Genomic DNA, 16,240 nt, shown 5'->3' with positions numbered 1-16,240 from the left:
GATCACCTCCCACTGATGTGGGGCAGCCTTACCAGGCCACAGAGGAAGACAATGTAGCCAGTCCTGAAGAGACCTGGTAGACTAGGGTTACATGGAAGGGGAGGAGGACCTCTCCTATCAGTGGACTGGGAGAGGGACATGGGAGGAGAAGAGGGAGGGAAGGCAGGATTGAAAAGGGAAGAGGAAGGGGGCTACAGCTGGGATACAAAGTGAATAAATTATAATAAATTAAAAATTTTAAAAAGATTTTTAAATGAGCTCACAAAGCTTCCCTCATGTACAAAAGAACAAGACTTTACCAATGAAAGTCAATAGGAAAAATAAAAAATAAAAAAAACCCAAAAACCACTGAACTCAATCTACAAGTTCTTTGAATATTTAAATTATTAAATCCTTACCAGATAATGAAGAATTTAAGGCATAAAAAAGTAAAAGAGAAAAATCACAAAGATGAGCAAACAACAACCGAGTAAGTCATGACCAATCTGTTTTGAAAACAAATCAAGTGGAAACTGTAGGAAAAAGTGACACTCTTTTGAATGAAAGGGTTAAGCAGTCAGCTGTAGAGCTGGAGGGATATCTCAGTGTTAGGAACACTGGCTGTTCTTAGATAATGTCTAAGTTCAGTCCCCAGCACCAATGTTAGTTCACAGCCTCTGTAATGCCAGTTCCAGGGGATATGATTCCCCTTCTGGCCTCTGCAGAAACTGCATGTACATGTATGTACACTGAGGTACACAGGTGTTCACATAAAATGAAAATAAACAAAGACATATTTCTTTTTAATTTTTATTATCTTTTATTACAGTTTATTCACTTTATATCCCAGGTGTAGCCCCCTCCTTAATTCCCTCCCAATTCCACCCTCCCTCCCTACTTTCCTCCTCTGCCCCTCCCCCGTCCACTGATAGGGGAGGTCCTCCTCCCCTTCCATCTGACCCTGGCCTATCAGGTCTCATCAGGACCAGCTGCATTGTCTTCCTTTGTGGCCTGGTAAAGCTGCTCCCCCCTCAGAGGGAGGTGATCAAAGAGCCAGCCACTGAATCCAAAAGACATATTTCTTAAAGAATATTCACTTACAGGAAAGTGAAGAGACTGTTGCTAACCTTGAAGACAAATGCGGAAACTGGCCTAGTGAGCATCAGAGTAAGATAAAATGAAGAATCAAAAGAGGAGCTGAAAGAATAAGTGGCTATGATGAAGAATAAATGAGTATTTCTTTGAATCTCAGAAGAAGACAATCAAATGATTAAGAAAAACACTACAAAAGAAAGTTATTGAACTTTTTCAGAATAGAAGACAATTAACAAAACAGGGAACAAATTTTTAAATGTCTATTTTCCCAAAACATAACACAAAATAGCTCATTTAAAAATGTTTTAGGCTTATTAAAAGTAAAAAAAAAACAAAAAACAAAACAAAACAAAACAACAACAACAACAAAAAATATTAAGATAGTCATGCTAACCAAGAATATGCAGCCAGCAAAGATGGTCTTGGAGAGTGAGTGGTAGAAATGCTTTTAAATAAAGATCATTTTAGAATTTCTAAATTAATAGAATCCACTGAAAATATTAATAGAAAGCTCTCAATTTTTTTGGTCAGGGGTTACCTCTCTATCCTTAAAAGCCATCAAGACTTTGAAGAGCTTTTATTTGTTGGGCTAATTCAGGAAGCATTTGCAGTAGTTGGACTTAAGGAAATATTTTAGCTATTGAGTTTGCTAAACCACATTTCAATAAAAAATAAGATACTTTCTGAAAAAGCTATTTTGACAGAATTATCATGATAAAAGTAACACCAATTTAAAGTTTTAAGTATCTCTTTTCTTTCAACAATAAAATTAATAATTTTAAGATCCATGTCACTTGGGATTATTCAATAACGGCAATCAAAATATTCTTTTATTTTTTTCTAAAGAGCAACAAAAACACAAAACTGGCAAAATCGGCCTTTCAGAATTGAACGGCTAAGATGTAGTTTAAAGGTAAAGTGCTTTGTTAGGAGACGCAGGGCCCTGGCTCCAGTCTCTAACACTGAAAAGAAAAAAAAAAAAAAGGATTCTAGAAATTAACCAAAGGCGGACAGCAGCCCAGAAAGCAAGTCATCTACCCAGACGTCTGTGTCGACACTGTGCAGAACGTGATTGGACCAGTGGATCCCACGGACACGGGCACGAGCTTACTGCTACTTTACTTCGGCTGTGAAATAAGTTCCCTGGACAGAAACAAAGCTGTGTGGAGCATCGTGATGGTGGCCAGGTGTTCTGAAAGTCCATGGGTGACAGTTTGGGCGGAAGCATCATGTACAGGAAATGCCAAGTACCCGTCCCGTGAAGGATAAAGCATTGTCTTTTCCATAATGGGAGTGTGGTCAATCTGTCACCCACTCTGAAGCCAGGAACTCCCGCCACCATTGCTCTTCCTAGAAACAGTCCTCATGTGTTTCCCACATGAGCCCAGGTTCCATCAAGTTGATGATGAAGATTACTGCTCACATCTGAGACATGCAGGCAGGCTAAGGAACCCTTTCTCTTTTCCCCATCCCTCCTGCTTAATTTTACTCTTAAAAAAAAAATAAAAAAATCAAATGATTATCTGCTATGAAGGTCTCTCTGTATCTTGATCAGTATGTCACTCTTTTTTTTTGATTGTTTGTGTAACAGCCCTGGCTGTCCTGGAACTCTCTTTGTAGACCAAGATGGCCTTGAACTCACAGAGATCTGTCTGTCTCTGCCTCCTGAGTGTTGTCATTAAAGGCATGCGCCACCATGCCTTAATATGGTCTTAATATTGGACATATTTCAGAAACCCGTAAGCTCTAAGTAAGAGCTCTACAGCATACTCAGTGCAGAAGATAGGAAGCCAAGATGTCAGGACAAAAAATAAAACGGATAGAAGGCAGGCCAGGACACAGGCTGGAGGGGCCCATCATGTGTTGTTCCCCCCCCAACAAACAAACTGTGTGTTACCCACAATTCCTCCTATGTCCAAGGAGGCTTAGATTTAATTTCCTGTAAGGTCACATGGCAATAGTACAGCCCACTTTCTGGTGTGAAATGAGCCACAAACTCACCCAACGAGAACAGAAGTCCCACTTCATCCTGCCTCCTCTCATTACTCTTGGAATCACATGCTAGAGAATGCACTCTCATCTTGGGATTACACAGGTGTTCTTACACAACTGGTCAAAAGGACTGCAAGCTCCAACTATCTCTAGCTGTTAAGTCTCTATTGACTCCTTGGTACAGTCACAGAAAAAACTTTGTATGAAAGACACAATGGAATATTAAAAACGAGGAAATCATGAAATTTTCAGGCAAATGGTGGGACCTAGAAGCAATCATCCTGAGTGAGGTATCCCAAAAGCAGAAAGACACACATGGTATATACTCACTTATATAGACCTATAAGATAGGATAAATACACTAAAATCTATCCACCTAAAGAAGACAAACAAGAAAGAGGACCCAGGTAAGATGATCAATCCTCACTTAGATTTGTCCTCACTTAGAAAGACAAATGGGATGGACATTGGAGGTAGGAAAAAACAAGTAACAGGACAGGAGCCTACCACAGGGCCTCTGAAAGACTCTACCTAGCAGTGTATCAAAGCAGATACTGAGACTCATAACCAAACCTTCGGCAGGGAACAGGGAATCATATGAAAGAAGGGGGAGTTAGTAAGACCTGGAGAGGACAGGCGCTCCATAAGGACCAAATATATCAGGGCACAGGGGTCTTTCATGAGACTGTTTCTCCAGCCAAGGACCATGTATGGATCTAACCTAGAATCCCTGCCCGGATATAGCCCATGGTAGCTCAGTATCCAAGTGGGTTCTCTAGTAAGGGGAACAAGGACTATTTCTGACATGAACTCAATGGCAAGCTCTTTGACCTCCCCCACAACCCCCGAGGGAGGAGCAGCCTTGCTAGGCTACAGGAGAGGACATTGCAGCCAGTCCTGAAGAGACTTGATAAGCCAGGGTCAGATCGAAGGGGAGGAGGTCCTATCAGGGGACTTGGAAAGGGACAGGGAGGAGATGAGGGAGGGAGGGTGGGATTGGGAGGGAATGTGGGAGGGGGCTACAGCTGGGATACAAAGTAAATAACCTGTGATTAATGTAAAAAAAATTAAAAAAAGAAAACCCACTCATTCAACACTCATTCTGTTTTGCAAGAGAAAAATTAAAAACCAGGACTGGAGCAATGACACAGTGGTTAAGAGTGGAAGCTGCTTTCCCAGAGGACCCAGGTTCCATCTCCAGCACCCACATGGCTGCACACAACTAGCTGTAACTGTAGTTTCTAGAGATCTGACACCCTTCTGGCTTCTCCCATCACTGCATGCATGTGATGCATAAATATTCATGCAGGCAAAATACACACGTGCGTGCGCGCGCGCGCGCACACACACACACACACACACACACACACAATGTTTTTTAAAGAAAAAAAAATAAAGACCAAATACTATTGACACTTGTTTTTAACACTTTTATTTGGGGTATTTAGGCCTCTACCTCCATTCTGCCAACTCCTTAACCCTAGGTAAGTGAGAGAGGGAGAAGGTTAGGGGAGAGAGGAGGCATAAACCATTGCAGTTTTCCCAGCTGTTTAGAGTCGATGGCGTCTTTTGGGTCAGTACCAATCTCTGTCAACAGCAAAGGCAGCCAGGGTGTCCTCTGTCTTTCTCCTCCAATTGCTGTTCCACTGAGCATCTCTCCTGGGTCTCTCCAAACTGCCACACTTTCTCTTTCTGGGCTCTCGAAATTATCACCCTCAAAGTCCTAGACCACACCCCTCTCCATGCTGCAGGAGGCAGGCCTCTACCAAGTGGCAAAGACCACACCCCGCATTTGGCAATTATTAGCTGTGGACAAACTAAAGCCCAAACTAAAATCCCACTCTTGAGATTAAAACAAACACATATTTACATAACATAACTGAGTTTTCAGAGAAACCGAAACTTCCATTACAAAATACTTTCTTTAAATTTATTTGAGAAAAGAATACATGTTAAATTTCAGTGAAGACAGGGAATTTTCCCACCTAAAGGTGGTTAGAAAACAAGTTTCAGAGAAACCTGGTGGCCTCTGAAAGCATCTGCTTTCAAAACTTAGAATCAAGTGAAAAGGTTTACAGAAGCAGGTTAAATTTTATGAAAGCATTTTTTTCTGTGTAAATATTTACCCGTGGTCTGGACACCTGACCTTATTCCATGTTCCATTGTTGTCATGTAGTTAGACCCTGAGCGTACAGTGACTATGTAACACACACTTATGAGAGGGAAGAGCTGGCAAGCACCCTTCACCGAATCCTTCCTAACAACCAAACCAGCTCGTGCTTTTCAGCTTTTTGGTGACACGGGGCAACAGGGCGTCATATTCTAGTTGGTGGGTTCCTTGGAAGATGTAGTAGTGCTCTGAAATGAAAACAAATGCATTCTTTGGCACCTCGTGTTTCTTTAAAACCTAGAGCTGTTCTCAAAGATTAGACTAGACTACAAAAGGTGTGACTTGAAATGCCAGTGTTGGAGACCCTTGGCGGTATTTCCTGTCCTGATGTTCCACCCACAGCTAGTCACCCTCTGGGTGGAAGTCTCAAGAGATGACCCAGGGTCTAGGTCAGGCACAGAGGGGTCATGAAGGAGGAATCGGCTAGGAGAAGTCAAATTTGTTTTTGAACCTTGGTCCAGTCAGTAGGAGAGGAGAAGGGACAAGCTGGGGCTTCCTGTTCTTGTTAAAAACGCGGCTGTATCATTGCTGTGTGACACCGATGGACAAGTTTGCTCAGGCTGAAGCCGAACAGATTCACACCAGAGGCTGGAGCAGCTTACGCCCCACCCCCAGCCCCAGTCTGCGCTGCCGTGCTTTACAATGGGATTTCTAATGTTTTCCCAGTCTACTTACTTCTGAAATAGAAGACTGCATCAATTTTAGGCTCAACTCCTGGGAAGTGTGTGGAAATCAGTTTGGGATAAGCGGGGTCCATGAGCTGTTGCCTCACATCATACCTGTGGGAGAAAACAGCCAGCAGGATCACAGTGAGAAGATGGGCTGCCCAACAGGAAGCACGCGCTCATCTTCCCTGAAAGCCTTTCAAATGGACTGATGAAAAGACCTAAGCAGTCGGTTGATTTTCCCTGAGTCACCACAGGAATCGGAACCTGAGCCTCAGGACTGCAGTTCTCCCACCCTCGCAGCTTCCCCGAGGCTCACCCCCTTCCCGCGCAGCCTGGCACTGAAGAGGGCTGATACATGACAGCTCTCGCTGCCCGGGTGACTTAATTGCCTACCGCCATTTTCGCAAATCTCTCCCAGCAAGACACAAATCAGCTATTTTCTCTCATGGTGAAAAGAAGAAGGACTTAAGAGACATGGATCAAAGGGTTTTGAACATCCATGTTAGAGAGAAACGAAAAGTTAAAATACATCATGTCCACACTGGAGAGTGAGGTCCTTTGATTAAAAAAAAAAAAAACAACTTCTTTTGCCAGTGAGTGTAGAGTCAGTTTTCTCCAGACTTCCAAGTGACAATTGAACGTGCGCATTTTCTTATTTTTCACTCAATTTAGTTCTCCAACCATTGCTTGCCTGACACTAGCCCTCTGGTATCTAGAAAAAGGAAATTCCTTGTCGGTTGGAAGTGTAAAGCTAAAGTTGGCAGACAGACTTATATCACAAATATGTGACATTCAGTTGGAATTACATGTTTAACTTTAAATATTCAAGAAAACATAGAGGCTTCACTGTCTTAACATATTCTGCACTGTCTATGCTGCAAATGCAAACAGTGAGGCTCATGGCTGTCATCCTCAGGAGAGGATGGGGGTGATCCTTTTCCCTACAACGTTAGAGGAGTAGGACAGAACCAGACAGTCGCTTTGATGAGCTGCTGGCCTCCTTCTGGCTCTCTGCCACTCAAAAATAGGTTCCTCATTTTGTCTTCTGGGTACACCCATTATATAAAGGAGTCCTGGGGTCCAGACACTCTCCAACATGAAATTAAATCAGAAACCAAAGGCCCAGAGTAAAGAACCAGGTTAACAGTGACTATTTCGAACCACATTCCCCTGCTCCTTCTCCTAAGAAAGACAAAGGCATTTGAAACGTTCATAGAAAAACCATCTTCTGGAAAATTCCATCCTGTGCCAGTATGCAAATCTTAACGATAAAGGTACCAGCCATTGGACCTTACCTCCAATATTGTTTATCTGCAAAGAAATAGACTTTCTGGCGAAGCGGGTCAAAGACAGCTGCATCAATCTTCTTCACGGACTCAGGGAAGCCCAGAGAGTATATGCTTCTGGGATAGCTCGGCTGTGGCACTAAGTCCTTTATTAACCAGTACTTGTCGTCTATGAGAACAAACACGAAGGGCACAACAGAATCTCACCAAATCGATAATGAAAATACTGACTTACCAAAAAACACCTCTCTTGTGTAGAGTGCTCAAGTTGATTTTATTTTGTTTGTTCTGGGGGTGGGGGGCAAACCTGAGGCTTCATCCATGATAAATAGTGACCTCTCTGCCACTCAGAAATGTCACCCCACCCTGTTTTTGTCCTCTGTCATTGGTTTGCTTGCTGTGGCTCTCTGGTTTGGTTGGATTGTTTTTAAGTGCCATTGTCTCCTGTTTCACACACATTTCCTAAAGGTGTTCAGTTCTTGTATCGCTGGGCTTGTACAGTTCATTCACAGCTCAGAGCCACTATTCCAAAAGTGCAGAGTGCCGTTTTCAGCCTCTTTCTACAGAGTGGTACAACTCCCTTTGCTTATTCTTTCCCTTAAAGTGTTCTTAGTGGCAGAACCAAGCATTAGAGTTACCTTTAAAAAGAAAAAGTTGGTTTCTGCCTTCAATTCCGTAGGCAGCTTGAATGCCGGATGGGATGGTTGGCCATACGGAAGAAATTGAAGTAAAGTTGGTGTCTGGGCTCCCGGGCAGCTTCCACCACAAGAACCTGGCATGAAATAGTTCACTATTATGTTAAAAATTGTTGTAGATTCATGTTCTTCAAAATGCAAATGGAAAGAAATTATGAAATGGTTTACTATTTCTTTATTTTCACACTCTGCAAATTTCTGTGTGGGAGCACCATGAAAGAGAACCTTAATTAAGTCTGATAACTTCAATGACTTAAACGGGAAACCTGAAAAAAGAAATACCCAGAATTTGAACCTCACAGATGTAAGGTTATAGTCTGCTCTCACAACCTGTTGGCTGGCTTGTAAATGAAAGAAGTTACTGGTTTATAATCCCCAAATGGGAGCATCTGCGCTATGTCCCACACATTAACCTTCCTCCCGGCTCTCCCTCAACCCAATCCCTCGTCTCCATTTCTGCTCCAGGACAAAAATTGGGAGGCATTCTGGAATTCTCCATGAACTCAAGGAAGTCTACACAAGGAAGTCTACAGGAGCTTTTTAAAGCCTTAATTCCAGACATGTGTATGTACGTGTGTGTGCGTTCATGTATATGTATGTGTGTTTGTGCACATGTGTGTGGAGGCTACAGGTTTCTTCCTCAGTCATTTCCCCCCTTATCTTTTGAGACATATGTTCTTGAGCCTGAAGCTTTCTGATTTGCTTAGACTGGCTTAGACTCCATAAGCTCCAGCGGCCACGCTCTCCTTCCCTTCACTGGGGTTTCCAGTCCTTGCGGCTGCCCTGGACATTTCTATGTGGGGCTGGGGATTAAACTCAGGTCCCTGTGTTTGAACACTGAGAACTTTGCCAAAAGAACCATTTCACCAGCTCCTGTGACCTCATCACAGCCCGGTGTCTCCACTTCCTGTCTTTTAATTCCCCAATCAGATTACCACTGCGAATTATTTTTCACACACTAGCTTTCTAGACAACACAAGCAACATCACAGAGTTCCCTGCTTCGGAAATCTAAGGTTTCTCCAAAACTTGGGAGTCAAGCCCAAGTGTCTGCCCTGTATATTTGATCTATGTCATTTCAAATATCTTCTGACAACAAAAAAATACAAAATACAAATTTAACCGCATAGCTCATAACATTCGTTAGATATGAAAATAATCATACCTGTCTTTAAAGAAAAGGATTTTATCTCCCACTGTTGTGACAGCATCAAAGCTCAAGCTTTGGTGACAGGCAGCTGTTGGTAGACTGTCAGAATTTGCCAACTGTGGGCTTTTCACCGGAGCTCCTAAAAATACATTTTGATGTTCATTTGGGGGATTTTGTAAAGGGAAGCTGTTAAAATATTCTGTTTCTTAACGAAAAATACAAAACAATCATGTTGCCTATGGAATCAATGGCAGACATTCCCTGAGGACTTTGTCCCATTTAGTGGAAGTATCACAGAATAGAATGATTGAATTTCCTTTCTCTGCATGCCCATGTCAACAGAGCAGTGAGGCCACTGTCAGAAAACACTCCAAATGACAGGCAAAATGAAGGTAGTGTCCGCGAAGCCTGTCTCACAGGGTGCACAGAGAGCTCAAGACGAGAGAGTAAAGTTTCCCAAGTATAGACATGAGACGATTCGTAAGAGCACATGACATCATACAGCAAATGATGAGGTTCAGCTTACCATACAGGGTCTGAATGCTACGTATGTCATGAGCAGAGAGGCGAAATGTGTTGGGGTCAAGATAACTGTAGGTGGGGTACATGATTGACTTGGGATGATTAGAGTGCTGCAGCCCCAAGGAATGGCCAAGCTCATGAACAGCAACGAGGAACAAGTTCGTGCCTGAGTGGTAACAAAGTAAAAGAATGAAGCTGTGAGATAGACTGTCACTTTTTGTTCAACTCAAACCTAAAATCATACCTGGTCATGTGATACCATGTAACGTTTTGATGCCTGCACTCATTGGAAAATGTTCAAGACAGCGTAAATGCACCGATCTCTTCAAATCTGTACCATTTATTTGTGGCAAAACACTCAGAATCCTTTCTGCCAGCCTTTTGAAGCGAATGGTACACGGCTGTTTATAGCCTCGCTGCTCCACAGTGCCAAGCACAGAACCCCATGCACATGGCTGTAATTTAGTGCCACTGGATCAACCATTACCCACCCCACCTCTCACTGTTCCTCGGCCACTATTTTGTTCTCAACATTCATGAGAAAATTGTGTCTGAATATGACTGGGATAACGGGGTACTCATCTGCCGACCCCTGACCTTTTCACACATAACTCAGTTCCCCCCCATGATGGGAATCCATCCGTTAGTGGGGGAGTGTCACAGCTCTGTGATTACACTATGACACAGCCATGCAGGTGCCTGCCGGGACCAGAGTCATTACATCTGCCTGGAGCCAGAGTTACAGGCAATCGTGAGCTGGCCAACCGGTGTGCTGGGAACCCAGCTCAGTCCTCTTCAAGACCAGTGCACTCTCTTAGCCTCTGAGCCATCGCCAACCCATTGCCTTGTCATTTCAAAGAAGACAATGTAACATCTAACACATTTAAAGGGACCACTTGATAGTCCTTTACTTACTCCTCACTCTTTCAGATAGCATTTCTCAGTGTCAGTACTGTTGACGTTAGAGGCTAGGTAAGTACTGTCAGATCAATCCTCTGTTATGGATATTCAGAGATCTCTAGTCGTACCACTCTTTGGAAGGACCAATCCCTCCTTCTGTTTTCAACTATAAATTCTAAAAATGTCACTTTGGAGTGAAAATCGTCTACGGTTAGGGAGCATAAATGAAATATATTCTGGCATGAACGTTCCTATGCCTGATTCTAACTAAAATTAAAGGCACCACTTTACTTTTAATAATGTGGAGCTAAAAGGAATGAACTTTAGAACCAAGCAGCTGGGATATGAATAGTGGTGCAAGCACTTAATCTGTTTGGTTCACCTTGCCCATCTTATTGTGATTCTCCCTTGTGAGTGAGGAGCTCAGTGGCTTCTGGGTAGCTGGAGGGTGTGACATTTCTCAGAGTTTATGGTGCCTGGATTTAGTAAATGATGCTTCCTAAACACTTTCTATATTATCGGAAACTGATAAACAGTAAAAAAAAAATAGAGTACTGGGAGTTGGAAAGGATTTAACTAATAAATTAATTCTGGAAGATGACTTAGGGGGAACCGTGAGTTCAAGGCCAGCCTAGACCACACAGATAGAATTTTCAAAACCACTTTTTTTTAAAGATAGAGTCAAATTAATTTTAAAGATAAGGACAGGAGCCAAAGCCAATTTGACTCTATCCTACTTTTGTACAAACTTGTCACCGACTTTTGTTTGGTCTGCTGCTCAGGTGAGAGCAGCAGCAGTGATCTACATTTCTGAGTTATTCTAGAATTCCAAAACATTCTCCCTTGATGAGGAGCTCACGACTGGTCCTCAAATAATTCTGGAGAAACTCAGATGCATGGAACATGTTTGGCTGAGAACTTGTAGTTCAGCAAGTACCAAATTATACATTATAGGTCTCCAAGCCTTCAAAAACGTCCTTATCAAAAATTTGGTAAACTTTAGGCTCTGTGTCTACCCTTTTGGTGGACATGGGGTATGTAAAAATACATCTATATGTGACATGAAAAATCAGCCAGAGAAGGGGGTTTCAAAATGGAGAGAATTTCTTTAATTTCTCCTTATGTTTTCCATATGAATGAACTGTATAACTGAGGATTTCTAAGAGATATTAGAAAAGCTATTGAGATGATGATTTAAACTTCCTTATGCTATGGTTTGCCTCCAATAATGACAATAATAATAATAAATAATAAGGTAACTTCATTCCCCAATTTTTTGAGTGGGATAGTGAGTTACAGTCCCAACTGAGTGATTGGACATTCTGAAAATGGTATCCTAAGATGATGCAAGGCTCCATGCCTACCTGTGAGAGATCTCTAAATTTTCTGTAATTGCCTTTCCGGATCACTGTGAAACTATGAAATTGTCAACATACAATGAATTAAACAGAATTAGTGTCTGCTTTTAAGTTTATAGATTTTACTTGTCAAAACCCAGCTAGCAGTTTTTACCTTTCCAAGAGTTTACAGTACACAATTTGCTCCTAGAATCTTGGTGATCCTTAGAGAGAATCTCTATCATAATCCCATCTAATACCTCTGAATTACAACTGGCAAAATTAGGCTAAATATATAAAATCTCAAATTTGATTTAAAGACAAACATGATCAGAATTTGTTATTTCAGACTATAACATAATCTTTTGTCAGAATATGTTCTGTTGAGATCAGGACTTATCTTAAATTTTGTTGTGGTTAGTTCTCACTTTGTTCTCTCCCCTACCTCGAGAACTTTTAGTCCAGGTTTCTGCCTCATCAAAATGCGCGTCTCCTTGAATACCAGATCCAGGGTAAAAAGCGTGGGCCAAGGTGCCCCCTCTGCCGTCAAAAGAACTGCCATCTCCATGAGCTTTTCAAAATGAAAGAAAGCCATTAGTTAGTTACATCTGTCAGGAGGCCTGACAAGTGACAGCACCAGAGGGAATTGCACATGATGGCATCACATGGTGAATAATGATGTCACAGAGCGTGACACACGACACAGGTGAAGTTCAAGTTACGTACCTCCAAATGCAAAAAGTATCATAATGTCAGCCACGCCTTTATAAATCTTCTGGAATCTCAGAGGAGTCACATCACTCCAGACTTGAAAAGCTTTCTGAAATATGTAGTCAACATCCGAACGCTTCATGTCAGGAGTGTAATTATAGATCCTGTGTTAGAGAAAGAGGGAAACAAACATGACACCATTGGCTAATTTTGTCTTTTCTTGTCTCTCAGTTCTGCGCCCACGCCTGCAGGAAGGACTTCCTCAGAAACCAACAGTCTAGGGAGGAAAAATTTGTTGAGGTTCAAAACCATTTAAAAAAAAAACTTTCTTATCAATCAAAATGTAATTCAATTTCCTCTTATTTGTAACTTACCAGTAACTATTGTGAAACATTTACTTTTATAAACATTAATAGCCACCATGCTAAAAATCCATGTATGTGGACCTATCTGCATTGCCCACGTGGCACGCTGGGGTTGGCTACCCAGAGGCTATTAAAGCTGTGGGCTGGCTTTCCCCAGGGTCAGATGATTGTTCAAGGTTTCTGAATAAACTGCATTGAAAAAAATAAAAAAACAAAAAAAAGATAGATATCAAAGGAATGTACTTTTAAGAGCATAAATAAACTGAAAGTGTATTTAAAAAAAATTGGATTCAACAGGTAGCAAGGTGTTCCTCCATTGAAATTCCAGCAAAAAAAGTAAAAATAAATTTTATAATTTTGTCAAAAAAAATCCCACATTTATCCACCCTTAATATTCTACAGACTTTTGTCTTTCGTTTGTATTAATTCAGGCTTATTCTGTTTGCTTGCGGCTTTTCTGCTCTGCTCTGCTCTGGACTCAATGACGAGACCAATGACTGTAAGTCTTCATTCGGTGAGCACCTCTCCCCGTGGAGATAATAAACTGTGTGGGGCTGCAGTCCTGTGCGCGCGCAGGCATGGAGAGGCCTGAAGCCGACTTGAGTGTCTTCCCCAGTCATGCTCCACTCTGTTTATTGAGGCACAGTCTCTCAACCCAAACCAAACTGATTCTACTAGTCTGGCTAGCCTCTTTGTCCTGGGTATCCCCTATCTCTGCCTTCCATGTGTCAGGGTGACAGGCCCCCACCATGCCTGCCTGATTTTTACATGGATTCGTGGCATCTGAACTCTGATCCTCATGGTTGTATGGCAAGCACTTTCTCCAGTGCACCATCACTCCAGGCTGGAGATAACGAATGAGTTTAATATTAACGATTCACAGAGGCTACTCTTAGATTTGGAAACTTTGCTGTAGCTAAATGTTTCAGGTTTCTAGAAGCCACACCCACGGACATGTGTGCACACACTGACATTACCTGTAGGTGAGGTTACGCTTCATCCATCTTGACCTCCAGGGCGCTGCTCTAAGATGCTGCACGTCAGGCACTCCACACCGAGGTGTGTGCATTATCTTCAGAGTTGGCGTGTCCAGTTGCCCAGTTGCTTCAAGCCCAAAGTACTGCTGCATTTCCTGGATTTTTTCTTCTAGGAAGTTTCTATTGGTTTTTGTTTTTGTCACTGGAATTCTGTCATCGTCAAAGTCATAAAATTTTTTCAAGTACCCCTAGACAAAACACAAATATTGGACACAGTCGTATGCAGCCAGGCTTTTGTTGGGAGCCATGCAAACATGGTCAGCAGCTCACCGATGCTCCTAGACCAGGTATTTTTAATCACAGGTACATTATTGTTGTTTACAGAAACAATCACAAGGAGGAATATTTTCCTATGCTAGTTAAAACATATCATAAGTGAATAGTCAGATTGCCAAAATTTCAGAGAGAAAAAAAAAACTTTATTATTCTGCTTCTTCAGATTTGCTTCTAGGTTTTTAGAAGCCAGATTAGCATCTGGTGTACAAGGGAGGATTGTAGTTGGCAAAATCTTTATTGTCAGGACGCTCAAAGCTTTCGGGTTGGCATCAAAACCTTACTTGACTGGGGAGGTAGTTCAGTGGTAGAGCACTTGCCTAGCATGCCAGCAGGTTCTGGGGTTGATCCCCAGAACTGGGGAAAATATTGAAATTAGCCAGTGGAAAACTGGGGCAAATTCAAAATAAAGATAATGTTAGAAAATAGAGCCAGCTGCTGCCGGGGAGGCTGATGCAGAAGGGTCACCTGAGTTCACAAGTTCAAGGCCAGACTAGAGAACAGAGCAGGACCCTGTCTCAAAATGGAATGTATATATAACTTTAGAAAACAGGGCCTCAAATTTTTTTTTAATTAAAAAAAGGCAAAGTTTTTTCAATCTTATTTAAAAGTACTTGTGAATAATATCTGAAATAAATGAGCACAGAGGCAGCATGCTAAAGCTATTATAAAAGCTTAAAGTGGCTACGTGCCTTAAGCAGTGTCTAAATCCCACATCATTAATGGACATTAAATTACTACTACAAATAAAAGACAAATGAGGTGGGAGATCAACACACACAACACTCGATCAGAAATGCAACCCGATCATCCTGGGCTAAAATTACTTCACCAAAGCTTTTCGTAGATGGCACAATTATTCACCAATTTAATGACACTCTTTCAATAGCATCATGTCACTTTTACAATCCTGAGAAGGAAACTGCTACCTGTGCTAATTTTCAAAGGAGACTGTCCTTTTCAAAATAAAATCTGCAAATTCAGTAGCTATTAAAGACCCCGTCCGGATGGATCAGGGTCAGTACTTACTTTAGCAAATTCTGTGTCATTCATGGCAGCAGCCCCAGAGGCAGAAACCTGCAAGGCCACGATCAGCATGAGAAACTTCATTGTGCCCCTCTCCTTGCAGCAGAGCCCAGCTCTTCAGTCTGCTCCCTCTCACTGCAAGTTCCCTTAAAGCCCCGCTTTATATAGCCCTTTAGCCAGGATCTGTGAACGAACTCCTTGAAGTGACTCACTGTTGATATCATCCCTTGCTTTACTTCAGAATCATGTGAACTAACAGGGTCAAACCATCACCTCACTCGTCACTCACCGAGGCCTGTTGAGTGTATCTCTTCCGAATGACCAGTGAGCCTGAACTTCTACCTACTCATAACATAAGCAAAGGTAAGACAAAGCAACAACTGAACATGTACCAGAAACACAAAGACAGCTCCATTAGTGGAGTTTTGGAAAGCTTGGTATTGCCAATTCTCTTTATAATACTTTCCTTATACCCGTTAGAGATGAAGTGCTTTAAAGTATTAAAAGAATTCATGAAGTAACTGTTTTTTGCTAGAATGCATGAATCCTCTATTTTTTTAAATCTTTAAATCTTTGTTTAAATGCAAGAGGAAGGGGATGACATCGCCATGCTTTGATGCTTGCTCTCTGGCTTACATTCTTATATGGATTGAGATCTTCCTACCCTGGAGCTGAACCCCAGGCTCAACTGGATGTCTGGACATATTTTGGAGCTCACTTCATCATCTCCCATGCTGTCTGGGGTAGACATCCTGAGCTCAGCACTTGCAGCTGTGTTGGGAAGATGCTTTTTCTACAGTCTCTCCATCTCTTTCCCTGCACCCACCTGACCGTCCCATTTCCACAATTCCACCCCTCAGTGCATAAGGTATTTAAAGAGTGGAAACATTCAAAAAATCAAGGAATAAAAATCTTAAAGAATAATTATGGAATGAGGTTGCTCTGTGGGCAGAGGCTCTGTTTAATACCTCTTTAATCCCACCACAGGCAGCTTCTCTAGAGTATGGGTGTTCAAGTGGGTTATAATTTAGACCC

General features: G+C 42.0%; 1 protein-coding gene across 1 annotated transcript; it reads right to left on the bottom strand.

Annotated features, from left to right (window-relative positions):
• Positions 1 to 4,482: 4,482 nt before the first annotated feature.
• Mmp12 (matrix metallopeptidase 12) lies at positions 4,483 to 15,366 on the bottom strand. Its single transcript, XM_021652833.2, has 10 exons — positions 15,209 to 15,366; positions 13,847 to 14,094; positions 12,520 to 12,668; positions 12,239 to 12,364; positions 9,561 to 9,722; positions 9,050 to 9,173; positions 7,829 to 7,962; positions 7,200 to 7,359; positions 5,912 to 6,015; positions 4,483 to 5,424 (listed from the first exon to the last, which is right to left on the bottom strand). The coding sequence occupies exons 1-10, from the start codon at positions 15,287 to 15,289 to the stop codon at positions 5,324 to 5,326; spliced, it is 1,389 nt and encodes a 462-aa protein (XP_021508508.1). The 5' UTR covers positions 15,290 to 15,366; the 3' UTR covers positions 4,483 to 5,323.
• Positions 15,367 to 16,240: the final 874 nt, after the last annotated feature.

Source organism: Meriones unguiculatus, chromosome 1 (genome assembly GCF_030254825.1).
Source record: "Meriones unguiculatus strain TT.TT164.6M chromosome 1, Bangor_MerUng_6.1, whole genome shotgun sequence".
NCBI lineage: Eukaryota > Metazoa > Chordata > Mammalia > Rodentia > Muridae > Meriones > Meriones unguiculatus.
Note: the sequence above shows the minus strand (reverse complement) of the source record. Positions and strands in the feature narration are given on the sequence as shown.